General features: G+C 31.6%; 3 protein-coding genes across 3 annotated transcripts; 2 read left to right on the top strand and 1 right to left on the bottom strand.

Annotated features, from left to right (window-relative positions):
- The first annotated feature begins 4,629 nt into the window (after positions 1-4,629).
- On the top strand, positions 4,630-6,846 carry LOC126667509 (probable protein phosphatase 2C 13). The gene is made up of 2 exons (XM_050360499.1): positions 4,630-5,040; positions 5,663-6,846. Exons 1-2 carry the CDS (start codon positions 4,882-4,884, stop codon positions 6,650-6,652), a joined length of 1,149 nt encoding a protein of 382 aa, XP_050216456.1. The 5' UTR covers positions 4,630-4,881; the 3' UTR covers positions 6,653-6,846.
- An 880-nt stretch (positions 6,847-7,726) lies between these two features.
- Positions 7,727-10,318, top strand: LOC126667508 (dihydrolipoyl dehydrogenase 1, mitochondrial). The gene is made up of 2 exons (XM_050360498.2): positions 7,727-8,135; positions 8,782-10,318. The coding sequence occupies exons 1-2, from the start codon at positions 7,863-7,865 to the stop codon at positions 10,030-10,032; spliced, it is 1,524 nt and encodes a 507-aa protein (XP_050216455.1). The 5' UTR covers positions 7,727-7,862; the 3' UTR covers positions 10,033-10,318.
- A 1,121-nt stretch (positions 10,319-11,439) lies between these two features.
- On the bottom strand, positions 11,440-13,745 carry LOC126670628 (uncharacterized). The gene is made up of 7 exons (XM_050364396.2): positions 13,637-13,745; positions 13,307-13,352; positions 13,067-13,197; positions 12,824-12,976; positions 12,563-12,742; positions 11,755-12,324; positions 11,440-11,531 (listed from the first exon to the last, which is right to left on the bottom strand). The coding sequence occupies exons 2-6, from the start codon at positions 13,335-13,337 to the stop codon at positions 11,956-11,958; spliced, it is 864 nt and encodes a 287-aa protein (XP_050220353.1). The 5' UTR covers positions 13,338-13,352; positions 13,637-13,745; the 3' UTR covers positions 11,440-11,531; positions 11,755-11,955.
- Positions 13,746-13,782: the final 37 nt, after the last annotated feature.

Below are 13,782 nucleotides of genomic sequence, written 5' to 3'. Positions count from 1 at the left end.
TTATTTATCATGATTTATATTTAAGATTATTGAATATAATTATATATATAATCGCGATTTATATTTGAAATTGTTGTATGTGGTTTATTTATTGTCATTTACATGTTATAGTATTTAGGCTTAATCACCAAAAAATGCCAAACCTTTACGTTTTATGTCAATTATATCCAAATCTTTAAAAATCACCAGATTTAGCCAAACCTTATATGTTCTGTTTCTTTTTTAGCCATTTTTGAATCGAACCGGTTTTTGTGACACCGTGTCGTCCACGTCACCGCCAACTAAGCAATTGGCTGGCATGACATCTGAAATATTTAAATAAGGTTTGTCTATAACTGACACACAAAAAATAGGTTTGGTATTTTTTGGGTGAATAAACCTAATTTTAAATATAAGCCAATTATTAAATTTAATAATTAGTAAATTAATTATATCATTTATGAAATTTATATATTTAAAAATAATTAATATTTTCTATTTAATACTAATTAAAATTAATTTTATTTTTTATCAAACCTAATTAAATCTAACAAATTTATATTATAATATATTTTAATGAATATATAATTAAAAAATGAATTAATGTATTACTTATGAATTAATGTTGAATTAAATTTGATGAAAGGGTTTAATGTTCATGATGATTTTGAACTTGATTTATTATTTTTAAGGCCTGATTACTTAAAAAAAATTCACCTTGAACTTTTTGTTCGTTTATACCATGATCTTATAAAAAAGTTATTTGTACCGAATTTTGGATTTTTAGGTTTCATCTCTACCCAATACAATAATATAATTTACAATTTAATGAATTAATGGATGAAAAATTTAAAAATAATTAAATAAAAGATTATATCATATGTCTAATTAGTATATAAATATAAATTAAAGAATTATTTTAAATTATTTTTCAAGTGAAAAGTGGCAACTTTAGTACTTTTGGGTAGAGATGAAACCTAAAAACCCAAAATTGGGTACAAATGACTTTTTTACAATAAACGAAAAAAAATTTATCCATCAAATATGACATTTTTTGTTTTTATCCATCAAATACGTACAAAAAATTTATTAGCATTATTTAAATTTAGTAAAAAAATAAATTAATTTTAATTAGCATTAAATAAAAATATTATTTTTTAAATATATATGAATTTTATTATAATATAATTAATCATTTAATTATTTAATTTTAAAATTAGTTTTATTCACCAAAAAATACCAAACATATTTTTTGTGTGTCAGTTATAGCCAAACCTTATTTAAATATTTCAGATGTCATGCCAGCCAATTGCTTAGTTGGCGGTGACGTGGACGACACGGTGTCACAAAAATCGGTTCGATTCAAAAATGGATAAAAAAGAAACAGAACATATAAGGTTTGGCTAAATCTGGTGATTTTTAAAGGTTTGGCTATAATTGACACAAAACGTAAAGGTTTGGCATTTTTTGGTGATTAAGCCTAGTATTTAAATATATAATTAAAAAAATTAGAAATTAAAAAGTAAATCAATAATGTACATAAATTAATGTATATGATCATATAAAGATGAAAAAATATAAAATGTATTAGTTGCATATAATTTTCTTAGGTCTATTTCTCATAGTACTCCAAATTTAAACGATGTATGTTTCTGGACTTAAATTTTTACTATTCGTTAGAATTATACTCTTAATTTATATATTTTTTTAGGGATGATATACATAATTGATCAATATAGTGATTAGTAATGTGATATGTTAATATATTACTTACATTAATAAATATCATAAATATATATTTTATATAATAAATTATTTATATATTTTTTTTAATAATAAATATGATGATTTTTTTATGATATGTCATATACAAATTTTTATAATTTAAAATTTATATTTGAGATTGTTGAGCATGATTTTTTAATTTTATATTTATCGAGATTTATATTTGAAATTGTTGCACGTGATTTTCTCTTTTCATATTTATCGTGATTGATATTTGATACTATTTTGTTTAAATGTAGAATCAAAAAATTTAAAATTAAATCAATAATATAGATAAGCAATACAATATTGTATATTTTATATTTGAAATTTATGCACGTGGTTTTCTCTTTTTATATTTATCGTGATTGATATTTATTATTTAAATATAGAATAAAAAATGTAAAATTAAATTAATAATATAAATACACAAATACATATAGAAAGAGTTAATGTTACTTATAGATTATAATATTATATTTGATTAGAATTATAAAAGACTTTTAAATAGTTGATTAGGATTATCAAAGACTTCTAAGTAGTTAATTAGGATTAGGATAAGGGAAAAAATTATACAATGTGTAGATAATTTGTATATTTATGAAAGCGTTAGTAATTGATTAGGATTAGAAAAGATTTCTGATATTTAAAGTTTATAAGTGATGAAGAGGATATTTTTGTTCATGTATGGAAGTGTTCCCCTGCTTATACATTTTTATATATACTATATATTTATGTTTATGTCAAAGACGAGTGAAATGGTAGGTATATTTTTTTTAAAAATATTAGGTTTAACCCATTCTAATGGCCTTATAAGGGAACAAAAACAAATTCCGAAAACAAAAAATGGATACTTGCACATTTGTAATTCTTTTTAAAATTATGAGGTGTCGTGAACGGGTTTTAATTCTGAGACGACACTTTTAAACTTTTCACATTCATACTGATCCACACTTGAGTCAGATAAGTCACTTGAGGGAGGAAAAGCTCTGATTCCAAATTATAAACGGCCGCATACATAAATACGGTTTAAATTCACTACCTCACTTAAGTTCAGAAAACTATTTACCAACTCATAAATGTCTTAAGATAACAACCTTTTTACTTTATTGTTCGTTCTTCTGATGGAATTATAGAGAAAACCACAAATCAAAACTAGAACGGATGCACAATTACCATTACATCAATAACTTTAATTAAAAAAATTGTATATGCTGAATGTCTATGATGATTTCTAACAAATGTAATGCAAAATGTAGAGGCATACACATTGTAAATTTAATTTTTTAAACAATGTTATCAATATAAATTTTAACATAATACTTTATCTATTTTAAAATTGTGATTAATAAAATTTGTCCATTTTAATTTCTTATTAAACTTATAATTAATATAATAATCTCAAAAATTTGAATCTTTTGGATTTTTTTTAAAAATTTATCAAAAACTTTCAGAATTTATCAATATATCTCAATTCAATAATTTCGTAGCAATTCTATCTAATTTAATAAACTTGTTGAAAAAAAATTAGTAGAACTGCAACATAATTATTAAATTGAGATAAATTTACAAATTTAATTTTTTTAAGACAATCTTATAAAAAAAGTCGAAAATATTTACTACTCTTTTTAGCACTATTTAGATCTAATTAATAACATGCATCATGGAGAAGCAAATGATTCTCAAATTGATTAGCAACCCTTACCTTTACTAGGAGGAAATGACTCGTAAAAGCAAAGCAACGTAGTAATTAGCCAGAAGGTCCATAACCATCGCTTGCTGAGCACACAACCAACACCGCAAAGTAATATAAAATGTAAAATAGAAATCAATTAATTTGTCATAGTATAATTTTATTTAAATAATAATAGCTCAATAACAATAAAAATATTGTTTATATCAAATTAATATATTTAAGTAGAATCAAGAAGCAAATATTTTATGATTTAACCATTTGATTTTTTTATCTAAGTATGTTAGATTTGATGATACAATTTGAACTATAATTTAAGTAATAGTAGTATGTATAGCGAATTTTTATTACAGTATATAAATATAAAATAATCAGAAAAATTAAATATTTAATGTATATTGTATATAGATTTGGCATGGTTAAGAATTTTGTTTTCATCCTACAAAAAAATTCGCATTCCATTTAATAAAATCCTTGGATTATGAACTATGATTGGTAGAAACAATTTCATCTTCAACTTGGTATAAAAAATTAAGCTAAATTTAACATTTGTTTTTTTTATAAACTTAGCCTTTTGGCTGAATTTATCTTCTCAGATTGACAAAATATAATTGGAGCATATGCATATTATACAAATTGAAGTCGATGTGGTGGAAATTTATTGGAAAATTTAAAATTGAAGGTGAAACGAGTCAAAACAACATTTTTAAAATATCCTTTTTTTAACAATAATTTTGGTTTTAATTAATCCTTTTATCAAATTTAAGGAGTAAATTGAACCTTTGCTAATTAGAAAAATACATAAGGGGGTTAATTACATATAAAATCATGACCTTTACACTAAGTTTCAAAAATAATATTACCTTTAAATCGTGTCAATTATAGACACCACATTTCATTTTTTTTTCGATTTCATCATGTGCATATTTTTTGGTGAATTTTTGATGACTTGGACAACCGATAGATCTGCCAGGTGTCATGCCACGTCAGCAAAAATGCCACTAAAATCACCGATGTTATTTTTGAAAAAAAATAAAAGGTGGTGTTTATAATTGATACGTTTTAAAAGTTATGTTATTTTTAAAATTTGGCGCAAATGTCATAATTTTATATGTAATTAACTCTTTTTTTTAAAGGAAAAAGGATACATAAGGTTTTTAACAGTATAAATAGGGTAAAGTTAACCCATTCCTTCATTATTTGGCTTCGCATTACCCAATTGATTTTATACACGCAAACCAAACAAGAAATATCACAATCCGAAACCCTAATTTACTATCTCATCTCTTTTCGCCAAACAAAAACTCCGATTCCGTGATTTCTTGGCTTAAAATTAAAATTATTTGATCTGGGTTCCTGAATTTGTAAACCCTTGCTTCGTCCTAGTATTGGAATAGCTAGAAAACTCGCAAACCACAATCTTTTGAAGCGACGACGGTTTGAAGATGATTGTGAGTCAAAAATTGGTGGCAGAACCGGAGATTATGTACAAAACTCCAATTATTGATGTGCAGTATCACCTCCAGAACTTGAACGTTGATGTTTCCGCTCCTTCAACTCCGATCCTTCAGTCCTTATCCGCCGATATCTCACGATTTGAGTCGGTTCGTCATTCTTCATTCCCGATCTCTTGAATTTTATAATTTTATTGTAAATTTCGCTCGTTTTTATGTGATTGTTTCGTGCATAACTTTGACTGGTAACTGGGTTTGATCCTTTTTTTTTGTTTTCTTGTGTTGGATTTGTAGCGAAGTATTTGATGGGTATATTAAGAGTTTGGTCAGTTGAGGTTTCCTGTTTTTGATTTATTAGATAGTTTGATTCATATGGATGCTGATCAATTTGCGTGTTTACCTAATTCGTTTAAATTAATTGAATTGGTTAACGGGTTCGTTTTGTTTTGCCCCCAATTTTATAGTCGGGGGTAATTCTGATCAGAAATTTAGAATTGAGAATGTGGTTTTGATTTGAGGGTTATATCCGCTCCTTGATTTATTAAGGTGTTGGAAGCTACTTGATGAAATTAGTAGCTTTTATATTTGAACAGAAAAGAAAGCTTAGTAATTTGTAGCAGTATAGAATAGGAAGCTGTGATACAGTGGCTTATCATGTTTTCTGTACTTTACCGTCTTTCTTTATCTGTTTGTTTATTTCTTTGTTTATCTGATGGTATGTTTTTCAGATTTTCATCATCGACTAACTGATTGGTTTTATCTTGCATTGCAGGCTGTGAGTCGCACAGAGATAATGAATCAAGCAGGCAGTGAATCTTCTACAGTCATGCCTTTTCCAAGAATTCGCTCTGGTAGCTATGCTGATATTGGAACTAGGCCCTCCATGGATGATGAACACATTCAGATTGATGATCTATCTGCTCATTTAGGTTCTTTCTTTAAGTGGCCAAGTTCGTTTTATGGAGTGTTTGATGGTCATGGGGGCCCTGAAGCTGCTGCTTATATCAAAAGAAACGCCATGAGATATTTTTTTGAAGATGCTGAGCTGCCTTGCACATCTGATATTGATACTGTTTTCTTAGAGGCATTGGTGGATTCTCATAGGAAAGCTTTTTTACTAGCAGATGTTGCCTTGGCTGATGAAAGTAGCGTTAGTAGTTCTTGCGGCACAACAGCGCTGACTGCGCTAGTAATTGGAAGGCATTTAGTGGTCGCAAATGTTGGTGACTGCCGAGCAGTTTTATGCAAGAAAGGGATAGCTGTTGATATGTCCCAAGATCACAGGCCTTCTTATTTGCCAGAGCGCAAGCGGGTCGAGGAGTTAGGTGGTTATATTGAAGATGAATATCTGAATGGTTATCTTTCAGTTACTAGAGCTCTAGGAGACTGGGATTTAAAACTTCCACTTGGGGCTGCATCGCCTCTCATTGCCGAGCCAGAAGTTCAAAAGCTTTTGTTAACAGAGGATGATGAGTTCTTGATCATAGGCTGTGATGGCATATGGGATGTTATATCAAGTCAGAATGCTGTTAGCTTTGTCCGCCGTGGCCTCAGGCGTCATGATGACCCAGAGCTGTGCGCCAGAGAACTGGTCATGGAAGCAGCTCGTCTAAATTCAACCGATAATCTAACTGTGGTCATCATCTGTTTCTCATCACCAAGTCCAGTTGAATCATGTCCTCCTCAGCGGCGAAGGTTGAGGTGCTGTGGTCTTTCTGAAGAAGCTCGGAATAGGTTGAAGAGCTTATTGGAAGGCAATTGAATGTAGAGGCATTATTTTGTATTATGACGATGCGATTTTTCTCTGTTTGAGGCTGTTTCAGATGATTTTAGAAAAAGCAGCCAGCAGTTTTGCAAGGGTAGAAGAAAATACTGGGTTAGTATAGAATCAAATAGAGTGTATGGTTCTAGATTTGAACGTTTAATGACAAAAACCAGATTATTTTAACGTGATTAGATAGCAGGTTTGCTGCATTGTTGTTTTTTATTTCTTTAGTTTCTTTCATTGAACTATTTAATCTCATGCCATGAGTTGTTGTGAATGCAATTATTCTTTCTTTTACTCATTCTTGAATCTGGCAGTAAGTTTTTTCTTTTTTATTCCATTATCATATAGTTATTGTGTTACCCTGTGGGAGTTGATTTATGGTGTGGCTCAGAATGGCCTCATCTTCATAATCTTAGCAAGAAGTAGCACCACACCACAGCCACCAGAATAGGAGGCTCCCATTTTCCGGATGCAATATTTTATCAGTAAAGAAAATAAAATTGTTTATGTTATTCTCTCATTTTTGGGCTATGCAAATCCATTCGTTTGGATCCTCTAGATTCACATCACATCAGTATTTTGTTGTTTATGCGATGATGATGATCAAAATGAATAGAGGAATGGGTTCTTTTTTGTTTTTGGAATGGCAGCAGCAGCTGAATTTGGGAAGGATTACCCTAGAATTATAAATAGGGGCATGTAAACACCGAACGGAATTAAAATTATAACATAGTCCGAACTATGGTGCAATCGAAACCCGTAATTCAGTTCAATTCGATTTGGAAATTTAAGAAACTTCAATTTTGTCCGATTCCGAACCGAACCAAACTAAACAAACCGACGTGGAGCACTAATGGAATAAGAATTAAAGCAATTAAGTTACTAAAACCAAATATTAGTTGACTTCCTTATTATTAAAGATCAACGCTTGAGAATCAACAAGTTCATATGCATAATAGAAAACCAACGGCGTCGATCGCAACGTGTCACCGACTCACAGGAAGAAGAGCTAGAACCAGATGCACCAAATCTACCGAATTTTTCCTTTTCTAAAACAAAAAAGCAAAATAAGCCAATCTCTACTGAATTGTCAACAAGCAGCGGCCTCTCTCTAAAATATTTCCATCTTCATATTTATTTCTTCGAATACCAAAATTATATTAAATAATAATCTGTGTATTATAGTTTTACATTTCACATAAAAATGGCGATGGCAAGTTTGGCTAGAAGAAAGGCATATGTATTGACCAGAAACTTCTCCAATTCAAGTCCAGATGCTTTCAGATACTCATTCTCTCTCACCCGTGGATTCGCTTCCTCAGGATCCGATGAAAACGACGTCGTCATCGTCGGCGGCGGTCCCGGTGGTTATGTCGCCGCTATCAAAGCCGCTCAGCTCGGACTCAAAACTACCTGCGTCGAGAAGCGTGGGACGCTCGGAGGTACTTGCCTCAATGTTGGATGCATCCCTTCTAAGGTATTTTAAACAAAAAAAATCTTAGGGTTTAATTATTATTATTATTAATCTGATCTATTTTTTATGTTTTCTCTTAAAAACAATTGATGCAGGGTTTAGTTGATTTGTTCTGCTGTTTGTATAAGTTTCATAACTGATATTGTATTTGTAATTTGATGTGTGAATGTTTGTTTTTGATTATTTTCGTAGGCCTTGCTTGGAATTAATCATGTGCAGTAATTCAAGTGAATTAAATCATGTTATTTTTGGGATTATTTCATTTCGTTTCTGTCAAAATCTTTTTTTTAGGTCGAGAATTGATTTTTAGCAACTATAAGCTTTCCAATAGAATTGAACTAAGTTCTTGCATTCTTAGACTTTTCAAACACAATGTTATTGATGTTTTAGTGGTTTGATTGATTATATTAGTGAATTTCGTAGTGGTAATCGGTCTCCATCTTATATGTGTATTTTCTGTTAAGTTTCTTAAATTATTATTGAATTTTTGGTTTATTCTTTTGGCTTGTTATGAAGTTAACTAATAACTATCAGTCAGTGCTCTCTTTTATTTGCTGAACTCTGTGTTATTTTTTTAGTAGTTCTCTGCTTGTTTAACCCTTGGTTTCCGGCATTCTTATAATTTCTTCTAAATTGCTTTCATCTTTAGGCACTTCTTCATTCATCTCACATGTACCATGAAGCCAATCATTCATTTGCTAGCCATGGTGTGAAGTTTGCCTCTGTTGAAGTTGATCTGCCTGCCATGATGGGCCAAAAAGACAAAGCTGTAGCTAATCTTACCCGAGGTATTGAAGGTTTGTTCAAGAAGAATAAGGTCAACTATGTGAAAGGATATGGAAAGCTCATTTCTCCCTCGGAGGTGTCTGTAGACACTCTTGAAGGTGGAAATACTATTGTGAAAGGCAAGAACATTATAATTGCGACTGGTTCTGATGTCAAATCTCTCCCTGGCATTACCATTGATGAGGAGAAAATTGTTTCATCCACTGGTGCTTTGAAATTGAAAGAGATTCCTAAGAAACTTATTGTAATTGGGGCTGGTTACATTGGGCTTGAGATGGGCTCAGTATGGGGCAGGCTAGGTTCAGAAGTTACAGTGGTAGAGTTTGCTGGTGATATTGTACCTAGCATGGATGGGGAAATTCGCAAGCAATTTCAGCGTTCTCTTGAGAAGCAGAAGATGAAATTCATGCTCAAAACTAAAGTTGTAGGAGTTGATAGTTCTGGAGATGGTGTTAAGTTGACAATCGAACCATCAGCTGGTGGTGACCAGACAATCCTTGAAGCTGATGTGGTTCTTGTCTCTGCTGGCAGGACTCCTTTTACATCTGGACTTGGATTGGACAAGGTAGGTGTGGAAACTGATAAGATAGGACGGATTTTAGTTAATGAAAAGTTTGCAACAAATGTGCCTGGTGTTTTTGCAATTGGTGATGTAATTCCAGGACCAATGTTGGCTCACAAGGCAGAAGAAGACGGAGTTGCTTGTGTGGAGTTCATTGCCGGTAAACATGGCCATGTAGATTACGACAAGGTTCCTGGAGTTGTCTATACACACCCTGAGGTTGCTTCTGTTGGTAAGACTGAGGAGCAGGTTAAGGAACTCGGCGTTGAATACCGTGTTGGGAAGTTCCCTTTCATGGCAAATAGCCGTGCGAAGGCAATTGATGACGCTGAAGGACTTGTCAAGATTATAGCCGAGAAGGAAACCGACAAAATATTGGGAGTACACATCATGGCTCCTAATGCAGGTGAACTTATTCATGAGGCAGCTCTGGCCCTTGCCTATGGTGCTGCAAGCGAGGATATCGCACGCGTATGTCATGCACATCCAACCATGAGTGAGGCATTGAAGGAAGCTGCCATGGCCACTCATGACAAGCCCATTCACATGTAAAAAGAATGAGCATGCTTTCATTTTTGGTTTGAGGCTTTGCCTGTTTAGCAAAAAAACTGTCATTTTCTTATTCATCTCTCCTTAAAGCAGGTGCAATGCTTGAATATAAAGTTGCTGTTGTCCATTTCATTATAGAATAATTTCATCTGTTGACTTATCAAAGGGTTGAGATGTATGTTTGCAGGCAGGTGTTTAATTTAACATCAAAATTGTGCTTTAGAATTTGAATTCTATTTTTGCATTCTCATATTGTTGAGCTTATTAATATATGTTGGCTGTTTTTGAATCTTTGTGTTATTAATTAACTCACATATAGCTATTTTCATCAATTAAGAACAACTGCATTTGTAGGTTAATTAACTCTCATATCATACAAAATGAATGAGTTGAGTAAACATGATTATTTAATTTTGAAGTTAATTGATCTTAAAAAAAAGATATTGTCCTGATTGATCTAAAATTTGGAAGTATTCTCAAATCAAGCAAAATGAAAGAGTTGAGTAAACATGATGATTTAATTTTGAAGTTATTTGATCTAAAAAAATAATCCCTGTATTATCTCTGATTAACCTAAAATTATAAATATTGTCCCTCATTAATCTACAATTAAAAAATATTGTCCCTCATTAATTTACAATTAACAAATATTGTCCTTAATTAATTAAAAGAGGAATTTGCAGAAAATACTCCGTTTTTCAAAATATTTGCAAAAATACTCCGTTTTTTTGAAAAATTATTTGTCTACCTTTTTTTTCGAAAAATTTATTTTTTTACTCCGAAATTTATTTTTTTACTCTGAAAAATTTTGTAAAAATACTTCGTTTTTTTTAAACTGTTTGAAACTGTATTATAAACGGTTTCAAAAGTGTCAAAGTTTTTTAAAAATACTCTGTTATAAACCATTTGAAACTCTATTAGAAACTGTATTTGAAACCATTTGAAACTCTATTTTTATGAAACTGTTATAAACCGTTTGAAACTCTATTTAAAACCGTTTGAAACTCTATTAGAAACTCTATTTGAAACGTTTTTATAAAACAATTTCAAATTGTGTTTTTTGATACTGTATTTGAAACCGTTTGAAACTCTATTTTTATGCAACCGTTATAAACCGTTTGAAACTCTATTAGAAACTGTATTTGAAACCGTTTGAAACTGCGGAGTAAAAAAATAAATTGCGGAGTAAAAAAATAATTTTTTTAGGTACGCTTATAAACTTTCAGTTTTTGAGGTAAATTTATAAATATTTTAGTTTTTTAGGTATTCTCCTAAACTTTCCTAACTAAAATTACTAAGTGTAAATTAATTAATTATGATGTACAAATTCAAAAACCGCAATAACCTATTCTTATTCTTTTATCAGAATTTATCGTTTGGGTTTCATAATTTATATCAACAATTGCTATGTAGCTTCAGAAGAGACCACAAAACCATCTTATAACAAATCAGAACACAAATTTTATTCGACACTGATCCCTAGGCTCACTTTTCCCTTAGAACTTAGGCCATGTTTGATTCATGGAATAGGTGCGGAATGGAATAGTTATTCCGTATAGAATGACAATTCTTTGCTTTGGTTCATAGAATAGGTATTCCAAAGAATTGCTATTCCATGATTTTGTGGAATAAACACTCCTCTCAAAAACTAAAAAATGGCTATTTCATTCCTTATGGAATAACTATTCTATTCCATGCTATTCTATTCCATGAACCAAACATGACCTTAGAAGTACCACAACATTACATAGGAAGTTCCAAGAACATCTGTGGTTTACAGGGACTAATACGTTATCAGCCCATAACAAATGGTCCCCTTTGAAGAAGAAGGACTTCATTATGATGCACGAAAATTCCAGAATTATCTCCTCATCGGCGACATGCTCGGATTGGAAATTTGCAAGAGCAGATGGAAGCATCCTGGATTTAGAGATCATCGTCTCGCATATCTGTTTTTCTCCTGGACTGTTGAGCCAATCGAGCATCTCTTTCTCTCTCATATTCTCGGTAATCTGCTCGTTGCAAGAAGGACACCTTGTCTAAATACTGGTTTGAACTCTTTTTATAGGCATCTAATTGGTCTTCTAGCCCCTTGTTCTCGTCTTTGAACTCTCCCCAATCTTTCTTTGACTTGTCGAGCACACTGAGCTTAGGCTTCTTCTTAATTTGTTCTAGAATAACATCCACTGCAGATGTTGAAGATCCTCTGGCCTTTTCAGCAGCCTCTTTGGACTCTGCATCAACAAGCTTCTTAACTTTTATTTCCTCACCAGCAAAATCCCTAACCTCTGTGATCTGCAAAGGAAAACAAAATATGCACATTTTAAAACAAATTGTTGACAATACCACCAAGTTCACAAACTATCAAATTATATATAACATTCCAATGGATGTTTCACAACAGACAATAGAAGCAAAACATAACCCATATAAGAGATACTCATAATATTTTTAAAAAATTGTAACCCTGGATTATTACCGTCAACTTTGCCAGACACTAGAAAACAAACAAACACGAGAAAACTGAACTTACCTCAACTTTACCCCTGCCAGCTGCAGCTGCTGCAGCCTCCTTAACTGCTGCGAGAGCAGCAGCAGCAAGCTTTCTGCCCTCATCATTTTTGGCGCTTTGCATAATGGTATCTTCTTTCCGTGCTTCCTGCCCGGAACTTTCTGGTTTCTTAGTTTCCAGGCCCAGATAAGCCATCCAATTCTACAAATGAGAGCAAAATAACAACATTACAGTGCACAAAGTAACTCCTATTACAAACAAAGATTATAGAAACAGCCGTACATCAGATTTCTTCTGTGACGCACTATCAGAAGATGAATTGGACTGGTTTAAAAGCGTCTTATCGGAAGTGTATTCCAGCGATCCTTTATGCTGACCATCTTGTTCAGGACGTTCTCTCTTCTTTGGAGTCAGACCCAGATATGTCATCCAATTCTACAAATAAGATCAAATTAAGAAAACAACAATAAATTCCCTTCGGATCAAAATAACTCATTGGAAACAAGGAAAATTGCAAAGTCGTACATTATTGATCTTCTGTGAACTAGTGCTCATAATTGAAGTAGTACTACGCGTTGTTGCAGTGTGTTTAACAGACTTATTATTTAACCCTTTATTCATTTGCTCCCACATAGCTTGCACACGAGCATCCATATCTAGCAAATACATACACAGCCATTCATTACATCTCTTAAATTCAGCTAATAGTTAGTCACATTGTAAACGAAAAATAAAAAACGAAGACAAAGAATTCTCAGCTCTTACCGCGTCCTTCGGTTTTTATATCAGAAGTCATAGGTGGATTAAACTCCTGCGCATGATTAACAATAAAAAAAGCATAAACTTTTAAAGATTTCAAGCTCTCATACACAAGCAATTACTTGACTACTTATGACCAGCAGTCACAAAAATTATCACTCAGACTATATCTAACAGACTAAGGATAAAAAGAACAGAAAAAAAATCTCAAGTTATTGAAACACGAGGCGAAAATTATAAAATTAAACCTAAGCATATTGAGTTTGGTGAATAAAATAGAAATAAACCCTAACTAGCATATAATATTACTGTCATAATAATGGGTTTATTTCATACCTCGCCTGAGATTCTTCTTCTTATTGACGGCTAACGAATCGATGGATCATGGAGGCTCAGCTACAGAAAAAAAATAACTCTCCTTTATTTTATTTTATTTTACCGATTTTTCGCTTTCTTATTATCTTTACATATTTTTGGTAAAA

This window comes from Mercurialis annua, linkage group LG2 (genome assembly GCF_937616625.2).
Source record: "Mercurialis annua linkage group LG2, ddMerAnnu1.2, whole genome shotgun sequence".
NCBI lineage: Eukaryota > Viridiplantae > Streptophyta > Magnoliopsida > Malpighiales > Euphorbiaceae > Mercurialis > Mercurialis annua.
This window is presented reverse-complemented; position numbering and strand designations above follow the sequence as displayed.

What these genes read in the sequence shown, in the direction of transcription:
- LOC126667508 (XM_050360498.2), top strand. Translation starts at nt 7,863, where the DNA reads ATGGCGATGGCAAGTTTGGCTAGAAGAAAGGCATATGTATTGACCAGA. An exon ending in TTGGATGCATCCCTTCTAAG is followed by an intron (nt 8,136 to 8,781) that starts GTATTTTAAACA and finishes TTTCATCTTTAG; the next exon opens with GCACTTCTTCATTCATCTCA.
- LOC126667509 (XM_050360499.1), top strand. Translation starts at nt 4,882, where the DNA reads ATGATTGTGAGTCAAAAATTGGTGGCAGAACCGGAGATTATGTACAAA. An exon ending in ATATCTCACGATTTGAGTCG is followed by an intron (nt 5,041 to 5,662) that starts GTTCGTCATTCT and finishes CTTGCATTGCAG; the next exon opens with GCTGTGAGTCGCACAGAGAT.
- LOC126670628 (XM_050364396.2), bottom strand. Translation starts at nt 13,337, where the DNA reads ATGACTTCTGATATAAAAACCGAAGGACGCG. An exon ending in TATAAAAACCGAAGGACGCG is followed by an intron (nt 13,198 to 13,306) that starts GTAAGAGCTGAG and finishes TGTATTTGCTAG; the next exon opens with ATATGGATGCTCGTGTGCAA. An exon ending in CTGGCAGGGGTAAAGTTGAG is followed by an intron (nt 12,325 to 12,562) that starts GTAAGTTCAGTT and finishes TTTCCTTTGCAG; the next exon opens with ATCACAGAGGTTAGGGATTT.